The sequence below is a fragment of the Hibiscus syriacus genome, unplaced genomic scaffold, assembly GCF_006381635.1.
Source record: "Hibiscus syriacus cultivar Baekdansim isolate YM2019G1 unplaced genomic scaffold, ASM638163v2 tig00110893_pilon, whole genome shotgun sequence".
NCBI classification, from domain to species: Eukaryota; Viridiplantae; Streptophyta; class Magnoliopsida; order Malvales; family Malvaceae; genus Hibiscus; species Hibiscus syriacus.
Window position 1 is genome coordinate 3476172 of NW_024062901.1, and position 21680 is coordinate 3497851.

Sequence of the window (21680 nt, forward strand, 5' to 3'; positions counted from 1 at the left end):
CACAACCATTGTATGCGATGTCCTCTTATCTTTACCGGAATCTTTACTTAATAACATGACTTCTGTAATGCGACAATATTGGTAGACTGAGAAGACCCGTGGTTAGCCATTGATCGCTTGGTCAAAGATTTGTCAACCAAAAGATAAAGGGGATTGGGTTTACGCGATCTGAGTTCTTTCAATCTTGCATTATTAGGAAAACATGTCTAGAGGTTAATCTGGTTCTCTAATAGTTTATTATCCTGAGTCTTGCGGGCCAAATATTTCCTACATAGTGATATTCTGAATGCGAGAAAAGGAGACAGAAGTTCTTATGCATGGAAAGGCATTTTCAGGGCACTTCAGTCGATGGAATGAACCATTTATAGGCGCATTGGTATTAATAGTCAGTTAAACCTGGTTACGGATAAATGGGGTGGTTCTACAAAGGTGACGCTCACAGGGGATTACTCTTCCTCCTCACCAACAAGATTTTGGGCTTCGGTATTTATGATGCTGGATTATCCGACTTGGATTGAATCGCGCGTTCAAGATGTGTTCACGAGGGCAAATGCCAATGTGATCTTAGTTACCACTATTACCCCATGTTCTGAGGAGATTATTATTTGGGGCTATCATGATTCCGGAGTGTACTCGGTTCGGTTTGGGTATTGGTGACTACAACATTAGTAACACTCATCGAGTTGCACATCTCCTGTTTTGCATGTCATTGCTAAATTATCGGTTATTCCAAAAATACGTATATTTATATGGCGCTTGGCGCATGATGGATTACCTGTTGGTAAACATCTTCGGGAATCAGGTTTAGGATTTGGACAGTATAATATACGCCAAGCTGATGAGGAAACAGGTGCTCATGCTTTACGTGACTATTGGTATGCCTAGGCCGTCATGCAGGAGGCTGGTTTTTCCGGGGTACCTCGTTTTGCGTTCATTGAATCTAGTTTAAGTTGGGTAGAAGGATTATCACAGTTGTTCGCCGTGGAACGTTTCACTGACTTTGCGATTCTACTTTGGAATATATGGATTGAAAATAATACACTAATCCATGAGGATAAACTTCAACCTTCGTGGCTTATAGCTTTACATGCGCAGGTGCTCTAGAATGCGTTTAAATTGACCAAGAATTCCACTGTTTGTGGAGCAGCACACACAACTGTCGGAGTTCCACCGCAACAGGCGCCGACCAGTGTTGCCTAGCAGAAATAGCGTCTACCCTACCCTGGAGTTGTTAAAGTTAATATTGATGGGGACTTCGAGAACTAATAGACGAATGTGGTATTTGAGTCTGATTCTGCTATGGTGGTGAACAAGATCCAGGATAGACCACATGATGTTTCCACTAGAGGATTTAAGTTACAAGAAGCCCAAAATTTGTTTGACTGTAATGCATCGTTTGTAATTCAGTTCATACGATGCGAGTGCAACAAGGTAGCACATACTTTGGCTACATGGGCGCTACGGTCGGGTAGTTCTTTGTTCTTCAACTCGGTTTGTCTCGAGATTATTTCATCTGATGCATCTTGTGACATGGTTTCCCGATAATAGAATTTGGGCTCTCTTTTCCCCTTATTAGGACTAGAAGTTTTTTTCTAATGAGGCCCGTCGTTTCTCTAAAAAAATTAATTTAAAATCAAAATTTTGAGTTGATTCGAATCAACTTTAATTTTATAAATTCAACTTGATAAAATTTCAAATAAAATTTGAATCATAAAATATGACTCATCAACTCAATTAACTCAAATTTTTTTTAACTCAATTCAATCAAATACTCACTCTTACTCAAAAGGATTAGAATGAGAGAAAAAAAATTATCACTGTGATAAATGAATGTAAATCAATATAAAATTCAAGAAAAAATATTAATTTTATAGATTAAAAAATTGTTTATCACTACATTTATGAAGCATTAATCCCAATAGTGAAAAAGGTATGTTATAACAGTTAAAAAATGTTGCCTTCAGATTTAACCCCGTGAAGTAAAAAAAATTGCCAGTGTCTATTAAAACTGTATCAGGCTTTTTACCGGCAAAACTCACGAGATAATGCTCTCAAAATAAATAATTCATGCGATAATGCATTGGAAGGATTAATTGTTGAGATAGGGTGATCTACAGTCCCCACGTAGGTCGCCAAGTGCTCCGGGCGACGTAGGAGGTTGCCAAGGCAAACCTGCGAGCTATGGTGAGATGATGCAGTTTTGCATGCGCCATGCACGTCAGAAGTGGTCGACATGCACGCCCAGCGACCTATAGGTCGCCATGCACGCCCAGCGACATCCTTGGTCGCCATGCAAACCCGGCGACCAACGTTCTGCAGCCTCTGCTTGTGCATGCTACTACTGCTCCCTCATTCATGTGTGATTCCTCTTCTACATGCAGCTATTATAGCTGCATTGTTACAGCATTCACGGGTGGACCAGAAATTATTGTTGCATGAATTATTGCTGCAATAATTCACGGGTAGGGTTTAGGGAATGTCAATAGGGTTGTTGTTATATATTCGGTGGAGGGGGTTGTTCGGTTGTAAGAAGAAAGAGAGAAAGGTAAAGGAAAGGAAGAAGAAAGAAAGATAACACGAGCATAATTTAAATTAGTTTATATTATTAGTTAGTTAGTTAGTTAGTGGGCATAGTTTAGGTTAGTTATATTATATAACAAAAATTTAGTTAATTACTTTGTTAGTTTAAGTTAGATTAATGTTGAATAATTATATTTAATTTGTTTGTTGAATTATATTAAATTAATATACATGGTTTATTATATGTCATTATTTTTTTTAAAATAGTTATAGTTTAAATTATATTAATTTTTTTATTATATGTTTAATTTTTATTAGTTTATTAGTTTGTTGATGTTATATTATATGGAAAAAATTAGTTAATTAGTTTTTTAGTTTGTTAGTTTGTTAGTTTAAGTTAATTTGGATTATAATAAAAATAGTTTATTAGTTTAAGTTATAATTTGTTATTTTTTGTTATTGTCTAGTGTAAATTAGTTAGTTAACATTAGATTATATTAAATAATTTTTTAAATATTGTTGTTTAATTTTTTTACAGATTCATTTGAATGGCTGATCAAATTCCACTACTGAGACTTGATAATGAACATATTTCTACTCATTTGGGAATAATGGTGTTATTCTTATTTAGTAAAATAAAATATTTGTTTAATGAATTATTATTATTAAATATTTGAATATTATTTTATGATTGTGATAAATTTTTTGAATTATTTAATTGCAGGAGGACGAGCAGTGAGTCATTCGTCATCGGCTAAATATTTCCCCCAAGCCACACCGATTGATAGAAGAAAACTTGCAACAGGCTGAATTTTACTATGTAACATTTCTGCGAGAATACAAGTTGGTCCCAGGTTTGATCAGTGCGTTGATTGAACGTTGGAGACCAGAAACGGACACATTTCATTTTCCGTGTGGAGAATGTACGATAACTCTGGAGGATGTGGCAATGCAACACGGGGTCCAAACAAATGGGATGCCGGTGGTAATGAAAAATGAGTACAATAATGTGGAACAACTTTGCAGTGCGTTTCTTGGGAAAACGTCGGTATCACCAGAGTGTAAAGGGTTGCGTGTGAAGTTTGTCATGGTTGAAGAATCAATTTCAGCTCCAACCAAATAGTACGGAGCAAGAAATTATATATGCAACATGAACATATATATTGCAGTTGATTGGGGGAATTTTGATGTCGGATAAATCCGGTAATAATGTTCACACTCAGTATCTTCTATTTTTAAGAAATTTTGTGAATACTAGGCAATATAGCTGGGGATCGACGATACTGGCATTTTTGTATCATGAGATGTGCAAGGCGTCATTAGTCGTGAATAATAATAATACAACAGAAATCGGTGGATGTTTGATGCTGCTACAAGCATGGGCTTGGCATAGACTTCCGTTTTTGACATCGATTAGTCGGACTGCGGTTGACTTTCCACTTGCCGGAAGGTAATGTGAATTCTCTATTTAATATAAAATATTAATTATAAATTATTTATTTTGATTAAAAATATTGAACAAAATGGTCATATTTTTGTTTTGATTGATATACAGATGGAGGCATAAAATTAAAGGCACGGGGTTGGTGCACAACAATATTAAAGAGTTTAGGCTGAAGATCGACATTAAGGGCAAAAAGGAGGTATATATTTTTTTATTATTAATTATTATTTAAATTAACTACATTATTTGATTTAAATCAATTTTATTGTTATTTTAATTTTACAGTTTAATTGGATACCATACGTAGATGCAGAAATTTTGGCGTGTGTGCCGCACGATGTTTTTTATGGGTGTCAATATTAGTGTGTTGTTACACCATTGATCAATTTTTTTTGTTGAGATCCAATTTACGGATAGAGTGCTGAGGTAATTTGGCTTCTACCAACCTATTCCACAGAGTCAATGGGATCATGACCTCCTCCAAAACCTAGATGGTCACCGTCAGGTGAATTGGGTTGAGACGCATGACCACCTCCACAAATTTGATGGTCGCCGTAAAGAAAATGTGAATTGGGTTGAGAAACATGCAACCTACATTAATGTCTGGAACAATATGACTTCATTCTTGCCAACTCTTGACCCCATTCAAGATGATGACTTTAATTTTGAGACTTCGGCTTATCTTGATTATTTTTGGGATAATGGAAAGTCATTCTTGACAACAAGGGTAGAAAGACTACAACTTTTGAGGTTTAAGAAAATATTTGGTAAAGCTAAATACTCTCTACCGAGTGGGAACGGGAGTTCATCTCAACAACCTGAAGCAGAAATAACTCATGTGGATAATAGCGCACCACAATCGTTCGGCGATGCGGGATCGTTGCATCACGCATTTGATGACTCTACTATCCCGACATATGTACTAGAGTTTGTGCTGCCTGAGGCACCCATCTACTCTCCCATGTTTGAGTCGACATATGACTTTGACCAAATGACATCTATGATGTCAAATACCAGCATTTTTTAGTCAACGTTTGCAAGTGGGATGGAAGAGCAAACTGGTGGAATGGCAGAGCATAGTGGTTGAAATTTATTTACAGCACCAGTTGAAATGCCCCCAATGAATGAGGAGGATGGGTATCGTACTCCTGAGCAACCGCAACGACCACAACACATCAAACGTCCGCCCCCACATTATCATTTAACAACACCTCGGCATCGACAACAATTATAAACTCCTTTGTTATTTGCTTAAAATTAAATATTTACATTAGACTAGTATTTTATTTTGTTAACATAAATTATGTATTTAGAATTTTTTAACCTTAACTTAAAAACTTAAATTTCAATTTAAAATAAACTTTAAGTTGCATATGTTAAATATTATTAAAACTTAAATATTATAATATTAAATATGCATGTCTCTACGTGAAATGTAAAAACAATCGACATATTTATAAAGATAAATTCTACTAGTTATAAATTCAACTATTTATAAATTCGATTTAAATTGAATAAATTCTATTTAAATATTTAATCATTATTAAATAATTATTAGTAATCATTATTAAATCGTTAGTATCAAATTATTATTATAATTTAATTATTACTAATCATTACTAAATCATTAGTATCAAATCATTAAATATTAATAATAAATCATTATTAATAATCATTACTAAATCATATTATTACTAAAATCATTAAATATAATATCATTATTAAAACATTATTATATAATTATAAGACTAGTATTTTATTTTGTAATCATAAGTTATGTATTAAATTAGACTGATATTTTATTAAAACTTAAATATTATAAAATTAAATATGCATGCCTCCACGTGAAATGTAAAAAGAAAAAATTAGACTATTTATAAATATAAATTCGACTAATTATAAATTCAACTATTTAATAATAATAAATCATTATTAGTAATCATTACTAAATAATAATATTGTTATTGTTATTATTATCAAATTACCCCGATGAGTTTGAATTCATAAATCTCTTTAAAATTTGACTCGTAAATTATTGAGTATTATTATCAAATTTAAGGTTGAATTAAATATTTTTTTTGACATTTAAATTAATAAAAAAATAATTCTTTTAAATGATTTAAATATGTACAAATTTGAATTTGCTAAAATTTAAATGGTTAACGTTCGAATCTCTTTAAAAAACTTGAATAGTCAGAGGAAGATTTCGATTAGTCCACACCAGTGAATATAAATAATTTTTTAAATCAAGATTGCTTAGTTTTTAAATTGAAGTCACATGTGAGCCTTCAATGCTCAACTACGGCAAGAAAGCTAAGTTGAAAGCTAAGTTGACCGCTAAGTTAAAAGCTAAGTTCACTGTTAAGTTGTTTTTGTTGAATGGAACAATATTTCCTTTATTTTAGGTAGTCGGATGTGATAGATAATAAATAATTGTTGAATAAAAGCCACATATTTTTAGTGCAATAATTCGATTTAAATTATATTAAATTGATTAAATTCGACTATTTATAAATAAAAATAAAATAAAATAAAAATAATTCAATTAAAAATTAACTTAAATATTATTAAAAACATAAAATCAATTTAATAATTATTAGTTATAAAACATAAATTCAACTTCAATTCAAAGATTTAATAATTTAAGAACAAAAATTACATAATTTTCCTTGCAAAAATAGGTTCATTATTACAAAATCAAATATATAAATACATATATGATTACTAATGAGGAGCATATATCTTGGTAAATTAGGACATTTGTTTTTTGAATGGCCTTCACCCCTACATAATCCACATCTCTTTGGTTGACCTCTCTCTAGCATGGAAATCCATACTGGTGTAAATACGACTGGACTCAGGTCGACCCTTTGGACTTCTACGAAGCTTTGGATTTGGCAACCATTCGTCATGATCCTTTTTGGGCCAATATGATTCATTTGGGATCTGTCTGAACGCATAGTTGTAGACATTTAATATCCTATGTAGGTGAAAGCATTCATCAACATAAGTGTATGCTCTTACACCAGCATACATACATGCATCGACTGCATGAGCACATGGATATTTCCCTGCATGAAAACGACCACAATCACACCATTTGTGTCGTAAATCAACTCTAAATGTTTGGTCTCCTCCTCTGACGTTACGACGTATGCATGATACAACAAAAGTATGACCAACTCGGTCAAAATTATGAACAACCATTGATGTTGTCAATCGATTCCATTGCTTCCACCACTGTACGAGGCCAAGTTTGACCTCTGACTCTAAATTTCCTTGCCTTTATCAGACCAAACCTTAGCCAACCTAAAGTACGTCTCTTTCACCACATTCACTATTGGGAGATGACGTGTACCTTTTAGTGTTGAATTAATGGCCTCAGCAAGGTTTGTGGTCATATGTTCATATTGTCGACCTTCATCGTATGCTTGCAACCATTTTTCCGCGGTATTTTTGAAGCCCACTTCCAAACACGCTGATCGTCATAAAATACCTTCAAATTCTCCAATCTCTTATCAAAATTTGGTCGGCATGGTTCGCATCTTGTTTCATAATATATTGTGTTAAACCGCAATTAAAAAAATCACATAAAAAATTGCACAAATATTGAAAATAAAAGTTACCCATGCTGACTATCTCACTATGAATGTGTGCGTTATGAAACTGGTCGATACTATTTTTACCAATATGACGGATACAAAATGTCAGATATACATGCAGAGGTATCCAACGACTTCCTGGTCGTTCAATTGCCGCCAAAATACCCGTTCCTCTATCGGATATCAAGCAAACTCCATTTCACGAACGACATATTGACGTAGATTGGTCAGAAAGAAATCTTAAACCTCTATTGTCTCTCCCTCAACAATGGTGAATGCAATTGGGAATATATTTTGCTCACCATCTTGCGCAACTACCATCAAGAGTACATGCCTATATTAACCATACAACCATGTACCATCTACTTGGATCATACATTTTCAAAATGGAAATCCTTCAATACATGCCTTGAATGCCCAAAAGAGTCTATGAAATATTTTCTTCCCTGACACAAGTTGATTCTCCGTCATATGCGGGCATGGTTTGAGACTTCACTATGGTTCCTGGGATAAACCGCTTCATTGCTTGTAGCAAATGTGGTATCTCATTGTACGATGTATCCCAATCTCCATACGTCAGCTTCATTGCCTTCATCTTCGCATTCCACACCTTGCCATATTTTACTTGATATCCAAATTGGCTTCGAATAGATGCAGCTAACATTGAACAAAAGATCCTTGGATCATTTTCAACCATCGCCTTCACGTATTCGCATATTATATCAGAGTCCAATAGTCGATGGTCTTGTTCAATGGAGTTTCGCAAACATGTATGAGGACCATTGTACCTTGTGATGACCCAAGCATCGTGCCTTTGAATTTTCAACACTCTGATCTTCCACTTGCACTCTGGGTCATATTTAACATACTTCGCGTATAGGGTTTTCTGGTTGGATTCTGCAATATGGACATCAACATAGCATTTGATGCAGTACTCTTTAATCGCCAGCGTAGCTTCATTTTTTCCTCTGAATTGCACCCCAACTGAAAATTCATCAAATTTTCGAATGATTCAACCATTTGGTACGGAGGTAAATGTGGCATATCTGGGACTTCAGGTACCCTCATCGTATCATAATCTATCTCGTACATATGAGGAGTAGCTTCATACGGTGTCAGAACTTCATCAATGCCCAAGTCAATTGCACCTCCACTGAAAAAATTATCATCATTGCCCAAAAAGGGTTTTTCGATTTCTTCATCTTCGTTTGAATCATCATGAATTTCTCCCAATTGATTTTTAGCATAAATATCAACAGTCAATTCTAAATGGTGTATGTTTCTCGTCTCATACTATGCTGCTACAGATGTCCCTGCGACTTCATTTCCACTTCCAATAGTTCCATAAAACTATTCTGGAACCTGTATATCGGGTACTCAAACTCATTATTGAAAGCCATTTTAGATGGATTTTGAGCCACATCTCTTGATGACCCAGGAACATCACATATGTTACACACATCAACAAATAACTCAATAACTGCTATATTGGTTGACTAATGTAATCCAATCATGGTTCCAATATCATCATCTTCTTCAAGTAGTACTGTTGTATATTTGACTGGGTTGAGACATATCATAAACATGTACCTCAAACCATCAACTGCAGCTCGAATTTTTCTTTTTATCTTATACTTCATTTCTACAAATGTGATGTCTCTTTTGAACATCATATTTATTGGTTTTTCAGACTGAAAAATAACTCCGACCTCAGTTTCCATTATCCGTCCATTATAATGGACAATCGTGAAAAAGTTGTTGCTCATTTTCTCTACAAATAAAAAATATATCAATTTAGATTAAAAAATAGATAATATAATTTCATAAATCACTAAATAAATAAATAAATAATATATTATTATATTAACGATAAAATAAAATTTTTTATTTAACTTGATTGATTGATTACTATTACTAATAATGAATTACTAATTATTATTAATCTAATGATTTGATATTTAATTATTTAGTAATAATATGATTTAGTAATGATTACTAATAATTATTTATTATAAATATTTAATAATTTGGATTTGATTTGATACTAATCATTTAGTAATGATTAGATTAGTTTGATAAATTTTTTGATTTTTTTAAATATCAAACAAATTTGCTAATTAATTTTTATAAATTTTAAGATTATATTCAATTCAATTTTTACTCCTTACTAATTTACACATAATCTAATATAAATTAAACAAAATGTTCTTTTTAAACAACAATAAATATTTTTAAACAAAATATTTTTTTAAACGGGAATAAATTAAACTAATTAATTTTATATAATCTAATATAAACTAACTAACTAATAATTTACACATACACAACAACAATAAATAACAAATTACCCACATATTTATGATTTCTTCCTTCCCTTTCTTTCCTTTTTTTTTTCTTTCTTCGAATCAATCTGTACGTGGGCAAAAGTTGTGGAATAATGCCATGTAGTTGAAAACAAAATATTTGTTTAAACAACAATAAATTAAACAAATTAATTTTATATAATATAATATATTATAATATAACTTTAACTTAAACTAATAAATTATTTCTTTATTATAAGATAACTTAGTTAAACGAATTAAGCATTAATTAACTTTTTTTATAATATAACTTCAACCTCAACAAACAACCTAATATATGTTTAAACACACTGACAAACAACTAATTAAGTAATTTTTTAACATATAATATAACTTAAACTAAGAAACTAACAAACTAATTAACTAATATTTTTATAATATAATATATAACTTAAACTAACAAACTAATTAACTAAATTTTTGTTTTACCCTAAACTAACAAACTAATAATTTATAATAATAAACTAATTTAAACAAAATTACCTCACGATGAAAGCTTCGAACTTCTCTCCCTTTCTTCTTCTTCCTTTCCTTTCTCTCTTCTCCCTTTCTTTCTTTCTTGTGCTTCATGTGTTAACCCCCATGGGTAATATATAACTCACCCGGCTGTTGAATATTGGCTCCAATAATACATGAATTATTGTTGCACATTGCAGCGCAATCATGCTGCAATAATGCAGCTATTAAGGCTGCATGGGATACATGCATGAGGTGAGGGAGCAGCAGCATGCGCGGGCAGAGGCTTTAGAACGTTGGTCTCCGAGACTGCATGGCGACCTAGGATGACGCAGGGCTTGTATGGCGACCTACAGGTCGCTGGGCGAGCATGGCGACCTCTTCCGACATGCATGGCGTATGCAAAGCTTCAGCATCTCACCACAGCTCGCAGGGATGCCTTGGCAACCTCCTACGTCACCCAGAGCACTTGACGACCTACGTGGGAATTGTAGAAATGACCCTATCTCAGCAATTAATCCTTCCAATGCATTATCTCATGAATTATTTATTTTGAGAGCATTATCTCGTGAGTTTTTCCCTTTTTACCAGCAAGAGCTGTAAATAATTTGAAATTAAAATATTTCCTCTCCCGTTAGGTCTACACAATGGCGGATCTATGGAGAGTTGAGTGTGGACACGTGTCTCCAAGTAATTAGTTATTTTATTTTTTATTTTAAAATTTTATTTGTATTTATCATGAAATTTAATTTTTTTTATTCAAATAATATTATCACAATATTTAATAATTTTATATTATTAATATAGATATATATATATATATATATATATATATATATATATATATGCGCTCGACCTCAAAAATAAATATGTAATTGATCCTACAACACCACCACCAAACACATCACTTCATTAGACTCTTACAAGCCCTTTGTCTGTATCTGTATAATATTGTGATTTCTGTGTGTTTTATTATGTTGACATTAGATTTCCATTTATTTTCATTCACTAGGATCAACAACTTACAGCTAGATGCCCTAAAGGCTTATTTATTACACCCAATAAACTGGTTGACACCTACACATATAGTAACAGGTCACAGGTATTATTAAGGACAAACCCTACAACCAAAGGGATGGAAAATTTTGAACAAGTTTAGCACTTCTTTTGTCTTAATATTTTCCAGGTTTTATTTCAATGGCTGAAATTTCAACCCTGTTTGAACTTTTTCCACACTGTTTATCAATTCGGGTAAAAATAGCAGAAGAAACAAATGAGTAAAAGAGGTTTACTGGAGAAAAATAAATCAAGAAACGGTTTGGATTATGGTTTTTGGTCGTATTTGTTGCTGTTTTGGTTTGGCCTAGAGCTTGACGACTTCAGGGATGTGAACCGGGTACCTGCCGATGCAATCCACCCAAGGTCCGTCTGTTGGCGTCTTGATTGTTCGGTTGCACTTCCAGACGGCGCTGTTGCACTTGAATCCGCTACCGAATGCGATCTGCCAAACCCTGTCGCCCCTTTTCATCCTTCCCTTGGACTCGATGTAGCTCAGCTCGTACCACAGCGACGAGGACGATGTGTTGCCGAACCTGTGCAATGTCATCCTCGATGCCTCGACGTGCTCCGCCGAGAGTTGCAGGTTCTTCTGGAGTTCGTCGATGACTGCTCGACCACCGGCGTGGATGCAAAAGTGTTCGAAAGCTTGCTTGAAGTCGGGTATGTAAGGTTTCAACTTCGGGTTGAAGATTTTACGACCGATGAGTGTGAGGAGGAACAGGAGTTGCTCGGATGCTGGAAGAACCAAAGGACCGATGGTCGTGATGTTTGATTTTAGAGCCTCGCCTGCAATGGCCATTAGGTCTTTAGACAATGATATTCCAACTTTGCCTTCCTTGTCCTCTTCTTCAAATACGCATCGGTACGCCTTGTCGTCCGAGCCTTTATGGGTTCGAACGACATGGACTAACCGATACTTAGCGTTCCACCTCTCGGAACGGCGGTTCGACAAGAGGATCGCAGCACCTCCCATGCGGAAGAGACAGTTGGGGAGGAGCATGGCTCTCTCTTTCCCTTGATAATAGTTCGGAGTGATGATCTCGGTGCTGACGACGACCGCATTAGAACTCGGGTACAATTGTAGAAGATCACGAGCCAAATCGATCGATATAAGCCCCGCGCTGCACCCCATTCCCGAAAGATTAAAACTCTTTACATTACTCCTCATCTTGTACTTGTTGATCACCATGGCGGACAAAGACGGCGTCGGAGAAAACAGACTGCAGTTAACAATAAGAATATCTATATCTTTAGGTTTCAACCCCGTCTTCTCAAACAAAGAATCCATAGCCGAGAAGATAACGAGCTCCGCCTCGCCTCTAGCGGCCTCCATCGTGGGAGTAGGCGGAATATAATGAATAGCGGGAGGCAAACAAGTCTCCTCCCCGAGTCCAGACCGTTCAAGAATCCTCATCTGAAACTCCACGCTTTTCGGGTTGTTAATCAATATCAGCCTGGAATGCTCCATGAAGGTAGCGAAAGGAACCCGGCAAGTCACCGGCGGCTTGTAACACGCGTAATCCACAAGGTAAATGCTTCTAGGCTTGGACATGAAGTAAACGGTGGCGATGAAGATGATGAAGAAAGAAGAACACAGGATTTGAACGAAATCCAAGTGAAGGGAAGTCCATAGGTTAACAATCTCGTCGGGACCTAACCGAAGAACTTCGACGACAACACCGACCATGATGGAAACAAGAGTGAGAGTAAGAATGTGATTAACTAGGTATTGGTAGCCAAGCTTGACATACTTGAGCTTAACGGAGATGGATAAATCAGGCATTGTAGGTGGTGAGAGTGGAAGATAAAAGGGTGTTGTTTGCGTGAAGAGGAGTGGGGAAGAAGGAAGAGGCGGAGGGTGATTTATAGACGGAGGAGGACAGTGGGGGCCGATGGAGGAGTAAATGAAGGGACTCACGCCACTCAACGCTCACTTAATTCTCCATTAATTTTGCCCAACTTCCCCTTTGTACCCGATTTGTAACTATTCTTCAATAATTTCACTTTCCGTGTGTCAATGATAGGGATCACGATGATCATTATCCGGCCCTTCATTTGATCAAGTAGAACCGAAAATCGGTAGTTCTCATGAAATTATTATATATATATATATATATATATATATTTAGTTAGGAAGGTCATCGAATTAATTGAGTAATTTCATCCGTTGAAATGAGTATTATTCTCTCTCAAGATTTTAAATTAGAATAGTTCGATAAACAACATGATGTTAAAAACTCGAACATCAACAACAACAATAATGAATATTTTAATTTTTCAAGTGATTTTTATTTATTTATTTATTCAATATATTTATTATCCCTTTGGTTACAACCTCTTGAAAATGAGATGATTAAGCTTTTCCGTTATGAATAGCATATTGCATGGTTGTCACTTAATTATGCTTTCACTCTTTCTCATTCAAGTGCCGTTCATTTCGTGACAACTTTGATGGAGTCATAGATAAGCAATACCGTTTATGCAAGAAATGGCTTGGAGAGTAAGCAAGAAACTTAGAAGAATCAACTATGGTGGGGGAAATGAAATTAAATTCACAAAAGAGATCAAGTTGATCCTTGCTGTTGACATGCGCCACACAAAGAATACTACATTAAACCCTAATTGTGAATAAAATGACAGTCTATTTCAATATGTTCTATTTAACTGAACATAGTTAGTGAGGCTTCGATAAAAAAACAGTTAGGGATGGACCGAGTGGTGGAATAGTCGCCTCTCTAAAAAATTTAAAATTACAATAGATTTTATATTTAGTAGATAGTCGTCTTTTGTAGATGAAAAAATGGTCGTGAAAATATGCATTATTAACATTGAATTGCTCGAACAATGGTGTATTTTTTTCGAGTTCGGGTTTTTACGGGTGAATGTGGTCCGTTAAGTACATTCTGTTGTAAGCTAAGGGTATTGAATATCATTGAACGTTCCAAGGATTAATCTTTTAGTTAAAGTTAGTACATTTCACGTTTCTGTAGAAGAATTTGCTTATTACTACTTTGATTTTGGCTTCATTCAAAGCTAGATTAATGGACGGATGAAATTAAGCACCGAAATTTAGACTTAGATACTCCAACTTTCCAATTCAAAGTTTATATTTGGATTCGATATCAAGTGAAGATGCAGGGGCGAAGTCGGAAGTCGGGTGCATGCAGATTGGTTGAATGATCTAATGTCACATTTAGTCCTTATTAAGTTTTGATAATTCAGTTTAATCTAAATAGGAAATTACAGATTTAACCCTAGTAAAATTTAATAATACAATTTAAGTCTCTCTAACAAGTTTTTCCTTTAAATTTTATCCCGGTCTGCCACAAAAATCCTGACTTCTTCCTTGAAATTTGGAGGTCATCGCACATGGCTCAGAATCAATTGCCCTATGACAGCCCAATATCATTTTAAAGAGTTAATGGACTCCAAGTTAGGGTTTCAGATACCCTATAAGAACCCAAGATCAAGAGATTCAAGCCTCAAAAGTCCAGACTTATAAAAACGAAATTCTAGCCTTGCTGATTCAGCTGATAGACAATATGATGCATTCGAATTGCCCTCCGCTTTCCGGATAGACCGAGACGTAAAAATCTAAATATACCTTTTATATTTTTATTAATAATTTGTGTTTTTCTCTCTTAAAAAATTTTATAAATTAACTCAGCGTCTAAAATTTTAAAAATTTTATCGATGGAAGTTGATTCAAGTGGTAAACACTTTGATAAGCAGCACTCGAGTTCAAGTCATGTGTATACAGAAAATCTTCAAGGAGACTTACCAACCAATACCAGGTATGAAACCTGGGTCAGTCCAGATTAATCAAGACGAAGCCTTGAGAATCGAGAGAGCAAAAATTTATTTTTAAAAAAATTCACCTTTAACATAAAATCATGCTTCCATCTTGAATTACTTGTAAGAGATGATTTTTTGTTTCCTTGATCAATTACATATATTAGAAGAGATGATTTTTTAATTAAATTCTTGTTTCTTTACAAAGAAAATATTTTATCCGATCTAATAACCTTTCGTTAAGAAAGAATAAATCTACAACTTACCAATAACTTTCAAATAGAGTACGATTTAAGTTATTTCAGTGATTAAAATTGATGATTGTTATTTTAAAAAATTTAGAGTCCGAGCACTAACGATTGTAATATATTTAAGCGCTCATTATCAAATGTTGGAAAGTTTCTAAAACAAATATTACCACTTGTAATCATATTATATTAATAAAAAAACATTCATATTAAAAAAATTATTAAATAAACAAGGATTCAATAATTCAAAGTGATTTTCTTACATGCTTTTGAAGAGCCAAACCTAACTCACGAACTTGAAAGATATTTATTGTTTCCCCTACTTTTTTTTCTTTAATGCATTGCCCCAAAACCGAGTTGTCCTAATCTTCTGCGTACTGCCCTTAAGCATAAAGAAGAAGACCAACTCCCATACAATCAAGTTGGAGACAAGAAAAATCACATTAAAACAAATAAATAACTAAATGAAAAAGTTGTGGTCCTATGTTATCTTTCTTTTTGGAAAAATCCAGATAGTATCCCTTTTCCTTCTGGTTTAAACAAAGTTCTCACGAGCGATCGAATTTAGTGATAAAAAAATTATTATTTTTTTTTAAAATCTCAAATTTGAACACTAAAATATTATGAGTGTAAGCGTTAAATATTAAATTGGTGAGAATTATCGTTAAAATGTCTTGGCCAACGGGGTGTCGATACAAGTGGTTAAGATTTAAGAATTTGAACTTATAATGCTAAGTTTAAATCCTACTACAATCACTCTTAGTGGTTAATCTCTAAATTCCTATATAAATCCTAATTGAATCTTAGGTATGCCATGACCTTGGACGGTAGAACCATCCCTGACTTAAACTTTTTATTCAAAAATAAAATAGATACTATCTTATACTTATCATAGATTAATAAAAAGAATTATCACTGCAATGTACCAATTTTCCAGGGGAAAACCATGATTTAAAGAAATCGACAATAACCACGTTCCGATTGACGGAGACCATCTGGGAGAATTTAAATTAATCAAATTTACGAGTTTTAATTTATATAAAATTTAAATTTTATTTAAAAAGTTGTAGTCGAAATGAGATATTTGAATTTGTTTTTAAATTTACTTATAATTTTTTATAATATTTTTATATATACTAATTACAATTTAAACGACACACTCCAATCACAACTATATATATATATGTAGATAGATAGATGAATTGAGGGGTGGAGTAATCGTTCCCCTAGAATTTTGAAATTACCATATATTTTAAATATTTTCTTTCTGTTTTATATTGATACAATTTTTTTTTATAATTTTATAAGCTTATCTCCTTCTAAAATTTTAAAAGTTCATCCATTAATATCATACCATGCCTTCTTCCTTGTATATATATTTCTTCATATTCTTTTTCTCATTTACAAATATTTGTAATGCTATTTAACAAATGAATAAAATGTACAATTATGAAATATATTTATATTGTTATTTATAAATAAGGAATTTTTTTAGATAAATTATTAATGGGAGTACGAAGGAGTCAAAGGAATTGATGAGAAAAATGAATTTGTAAAAAAAATTAACCAAATTATCAAATCGAATAAAATATAAATTTTAAGTATTAAATTGAAAAATAATATTTTTTGTTAATAATAAGAATCGAAGCTATATAAGATATTCTATAGTTTTAGTGGAATATATTTTTCAAATTCGATCAGAAATAGACTTAAAATAAATGAATAATTGAAGAAATTAAAAAAAATGAATCAAAACTGATAATTTAAATATTAAACATATTATTTATCTCAAAATAAAATCTAATATTACACGTTTCACATAAGATATTTAAGGCAAAGAAACTGAAGTATGTGAAAATCGATGATAGCTATCAACAATTTCACTATATTTTTTGTATTTTAGTACCAAGTTATAAAAATGAAAATAAATTACTAAAATAGGAATTTTCATAAATACATTCATGAAATTCAGCAATTTTATTTTATCATAATTTTTTATATAAAATTTTATTTTAATTTTTACATTATTTTAGGATAGTTGAATTGGGCAAAATCAAATGTTGAAATTAACTCCTTATTGTTTTTTCAGTGAATAACTTCTTATTTTTTACTGTTAATTTCAGCTTTTAATTTTTCTCATATAATCTTAAAAAATATAAAACTAAAAGAATATTACCCGATATAATTAAATTATACCTCATAATAAAAACACACACATATGTATATATATATATATAAATGAATTAAAGTCGTGGATAAATCTTCAAAATATATTTAAGAAAATTAAAATAAAGTCATCGACTAATGTCAATTGAACTAAATTTTTAATCATTAATTGAATAACGAAATTTTATATATTTATTAATATTAATTATATTATAAATATAAAATGCCAAAAACGAAAATTATAGGGCGTAATTCCACTTCAACCCTTCCACTATCTCCAAGGAGGAAAAAAACACGCCAGCCAAACGAAGCTTGATATAAACCCCATAGGGCCTTTCACCCCAAGCTTCAGAAGGGGAATCTCTCTTTAAAGTTTTCGACTTTTGATTCCGTGTATATTAAAATTTTCATTTTAAAAGGGGAAATTTTCAAGCTGATTACACCATGAAACAAACTTCAATCTTTCTCTCATTTTGAAAGAACATCTTTTGCGTTTTCTGTTTTTCATTTTTTGGGTTTCACAGTTTCAAGTTTGTCCTTTCCCTTTCCTGGTGATTTTATGGATGTATTAAGCTTTTGTAGCAATCGGAATTTCACAGTACAGTGTTTGATTCCCATAAAGAAAATTTTGCTGAACTTATGAATTGATGTTCATAGATGAATATGGAGGGTGGCAAAATCTGTGGTGGTTTAAACATGAATGCTTTGGTTCAAAGTGAACAACTTTCTTGTTCTTCCCAGGTTATGGAGTCTTTATGGATACCCTCTTCTTCCTCTGCTCTGCAAGGTAACTTGCTTGTTCCTCTCAGGTTTAAATCTCAATCCTGGGTTTGATTACTTATCCCCAAAAAAGAAGACAACAAATTTACCTGTGGGCTGTGGCCGTGCATTCATCTGATTTCTGTGTGCCCACCGTCTGATTTGATCAGGTCAACAGCCGGTGATTAGTTATGAGGATGCTGATGGAATGGAAACTGGATTCTTCGAACCGGTTGACAAAGAAGACAATGGAGACGATGATTTTGATGGATCGTATCAGCCGGCGGAGAAGAAGAGGCGGCTGACCGCCACACAAGTTGGGTTCCTCGAGAGAAGCTTCGAGATCGAAAACAAACTTGAGCCAGACAGGAAGTTGCAGCTCGCAACTGAACTCGGTTTACAGCCCCGACAAGTTGCAATCTGGTTTCAAAACCGGGGTGCTCGGTTGAAGAACAAACAGCTGGAGAAAGACTACGATTCCATGAAAGCTAGCTACGAGAAGCTCAAGGCTGACTATGATAATCTCCTCAAGGAAAAAGATGGTTTGAGAAATGAGGTACATTTTTGAAGTACTAATCTGCTCTAATGGTTACTCAAAAACTGATTTGTTCCATTTTTATTCAATCCATAATAGGTACTTGAACTGAAAGAGAAGCTGTTGATTAGAGAGAAAGGGTGTGAAAATTTGGAATCTCTTGATGCCATGAATTCATCCAAAACACCTCTTGGACATGTGTCCCATGTGTCGTTGTTGGCATGTAAACAGGAAGAAGCGTGTTCGGCTAAAAGCGATGTTTTCGATTCCGATCATCATTCTTCATTGATCGAGCCGGAGAATTCGTCAAACGTTTTGGAACCGGATCCATCCGATATTTCGCAAGATGATGAAGATAATCTAAGCAAGAGCTTCCTGCACATGCACCCACCATTGTTCTTCCCAAAATTCGAACTTGACTGTTATTATGATGCACATGGCGATTCATGTAATTTTGAATTACCGGTGGAAGATCAGTCATTTTGGTCTTCACCTTTGATGCTTTTTGCACATGAAGATAATCTATGATGCTTTTTGCAATTGCGAGCAATATTACATATGTTCATCTTTGATGCTTTCTCAAGAACCAAAGTCGTGTGAAATTTTGAACTTTGAAGAACACAGTCAGATAAAAAAAAAAGAAAAAATATGGTGAAAAAATGACAGTAACCTTTGTGGAAAAGGACCCAGGAAATCTGCATAAACAGCATTATGAAATGATGACAGCTTGGAGTTTGAAAAAGATGAATAATTGCTCCCCCGGGGGGGGGGGGCGAGAAGTCAATATTCTGCCATGGATCATCTTCTTCCCTGGCTTTCATCAATGGGTGATGACTTAAACATCACTGCTGTTGACAGATTCAGTATTTTTTTTATGAAAAAGACAATGTAATATTTGTATTCAACAAGTTACATCGTTTAAAAGAATATTACTTGGTGATGCAAGTTGGATGAGATGCGCAAATTTATTTTTAAAAACCCCATATAAAAAATTATCTAAAGAAACAAGGTCATCCAGAGATTATTTGAAAGAATAACCCTCAAATCATCCACATCAGACAACTTCACGGCCTGCAAAAAATCATCACACCCTCCAATACGCGAGATACATATGACGTGGATGCATTTTTTAGATAAGTAATAAAACAATTGGATAACATGACCTCGCGTTGCGAAGTGCGAGGTAACATTTATGATCCAAAATATAACGAGAGTTATATGGGACTTCGCGGCCTGCAAAGCACGAACTTCTTTCAGATTCTGTATAACAGTCTAATTTGAAACGTATAAATAAATTTATATTATAATAAATATATATAACAATAATTAATAATATTAAACATTAAATATAATAAATAATTAAAATATAATAATATAGTAATTAATATAGAAATTTTATAAAAAATAATTACAATATATTTTGTAAATTTTGAAATAATGAAAAATTATATTATAATAAATAAATATAATAATATTAATTAATAATATTAATTATTAAATATAATAAATAATTAAAATGTAATAATAACATATAAAATAGTAATTAAAATAGATATTTTATAAAAAAATAATTATAATATATTTTGTAAATTTTGAAATAATGAAATAATGAAACTTATATTATAATAAATAAATATAATAATAATAACTAAAAATATTAAATATTAAATATAATAAATAATTAAAAATAATAATATATAAATATAGTAATTAAAATATACATTTTATAAAAAAATTATAATATATTTTCAAATTTTTTAAATTTGAAATAAAGCAACCTTGCTTCTTACAAAACGTGAGGTATTCAAAATTTCGCGTGTTTTCAGTACCTCACGTCTTTCAAGATGTGAGTTGTATTTAAAATTGCACTTCCCTAAGTGCGAAAAATGCTATAAATTGGGCCTTCAACTCATTTTCATCAACAGACACATCCCTTTCGTATATTAAAAGATTCAAAGATTTAATATTATGTCGGCTCTATTAAGTCATGATCAAAGTCACATATTCGATTATTGAAAGAGAAATGATGAGGTAAATTAATTAATATTATTTTGGTTTTTACTATTTATTTATTGATATAGTTAATTTATTTTGGTATTTAAATAATTTTTTAATATTTATATTTCGTAGGGATATGAACGTGTATTAGAGTGTAATATAAATCGTGTGACACAACCCGATGTGGATATTATTGAGTATTTACATGTAACGAGTTTCAGATATATTAGTAGTATAACTGGTGGCGGTGTGAAGTTGCATCCTCCACTTATCAACGCGTTGGTGGAAAGATGGAGACCGAAGATGCACATGTTTTATTTACCGTCTGGAGAGGAAACTATTACCTTGCAAGATGTTGCATTTCATCTGAGGTTGCCTATTGATCGATTAGCTATTACTGGTGTTGTCGACGCCCCTAGAAACGTATGTGAGATTTTGCTTGAAATTGATTTGTCTGATAATGCATGCGATGGTGGAAAAATAAAAAGTTAATTTTTAGATGAAAATTTTACGAACCTACCCCAGAATGCGGAGCATGAAGTTAAGAAGATAAATATAAATATTTTATCTTTGAATATTTATTAATATTTTAATTTATTTATTTATTTATTTGAAAATTAAGTAGTTATATTATTTTATTTATTTTTTGAAGCGATTTGCTCGTGCACATATACTACAAGTTATTGGGGGATTTTAATGCCAGACAAATCCCGAAATAAGGTGCATCTGATTTGGTTG

The 21680-nt window shown here is 32.8% G+C and overlaps 2 protein-coding genes across 2 annotated transcripts; one reads left to right on the forward strand and one right to left on the reverse strand.

The window, feature by feature from the left end:
• Positions 1-11746: 11746 nt before the first annotated feature.
• LOC120145582 (3-ketoacyl-CoA synthase 6-like) lies at positions 11747-13255 on the reverse strand. The gene has a single exon (XM_039159406.1). It carries the CDS (start codon positions 13225-13227, stop codon positions 11749-11751), a length of 1479 nt encoding a protein of 492 aa, XP_039015337.1. The 5' UTR covers positions 13228-13255; the 3' UTR covers positions 11747-11748.
• Positions 13256-18017: 4762 nt separating this feature from the next.
• On the forward strand, positions 18018-19487 carry LOC120145583 (homeobox-leucine zipper protein ATHB-54-like). The gene is made up of 3 exons (XM_039159407.1): positions 18018-18437; positions 18580-18965; positions 19044-19487. The coding sequence occupies exons 1-3, from the start codon at positions 18308-18310 to the stop codon at positions 19470-19472; spliced, it is 945 nt and encodes a 314-aa protein (XP_039015338.1). The 5' UTR covers positions 18018-18307; the 3' UTR covers positions 19473-19487.
• The last annotated feature ends 2193 nt before the right edge of the window (positions 19488-21680 follow it).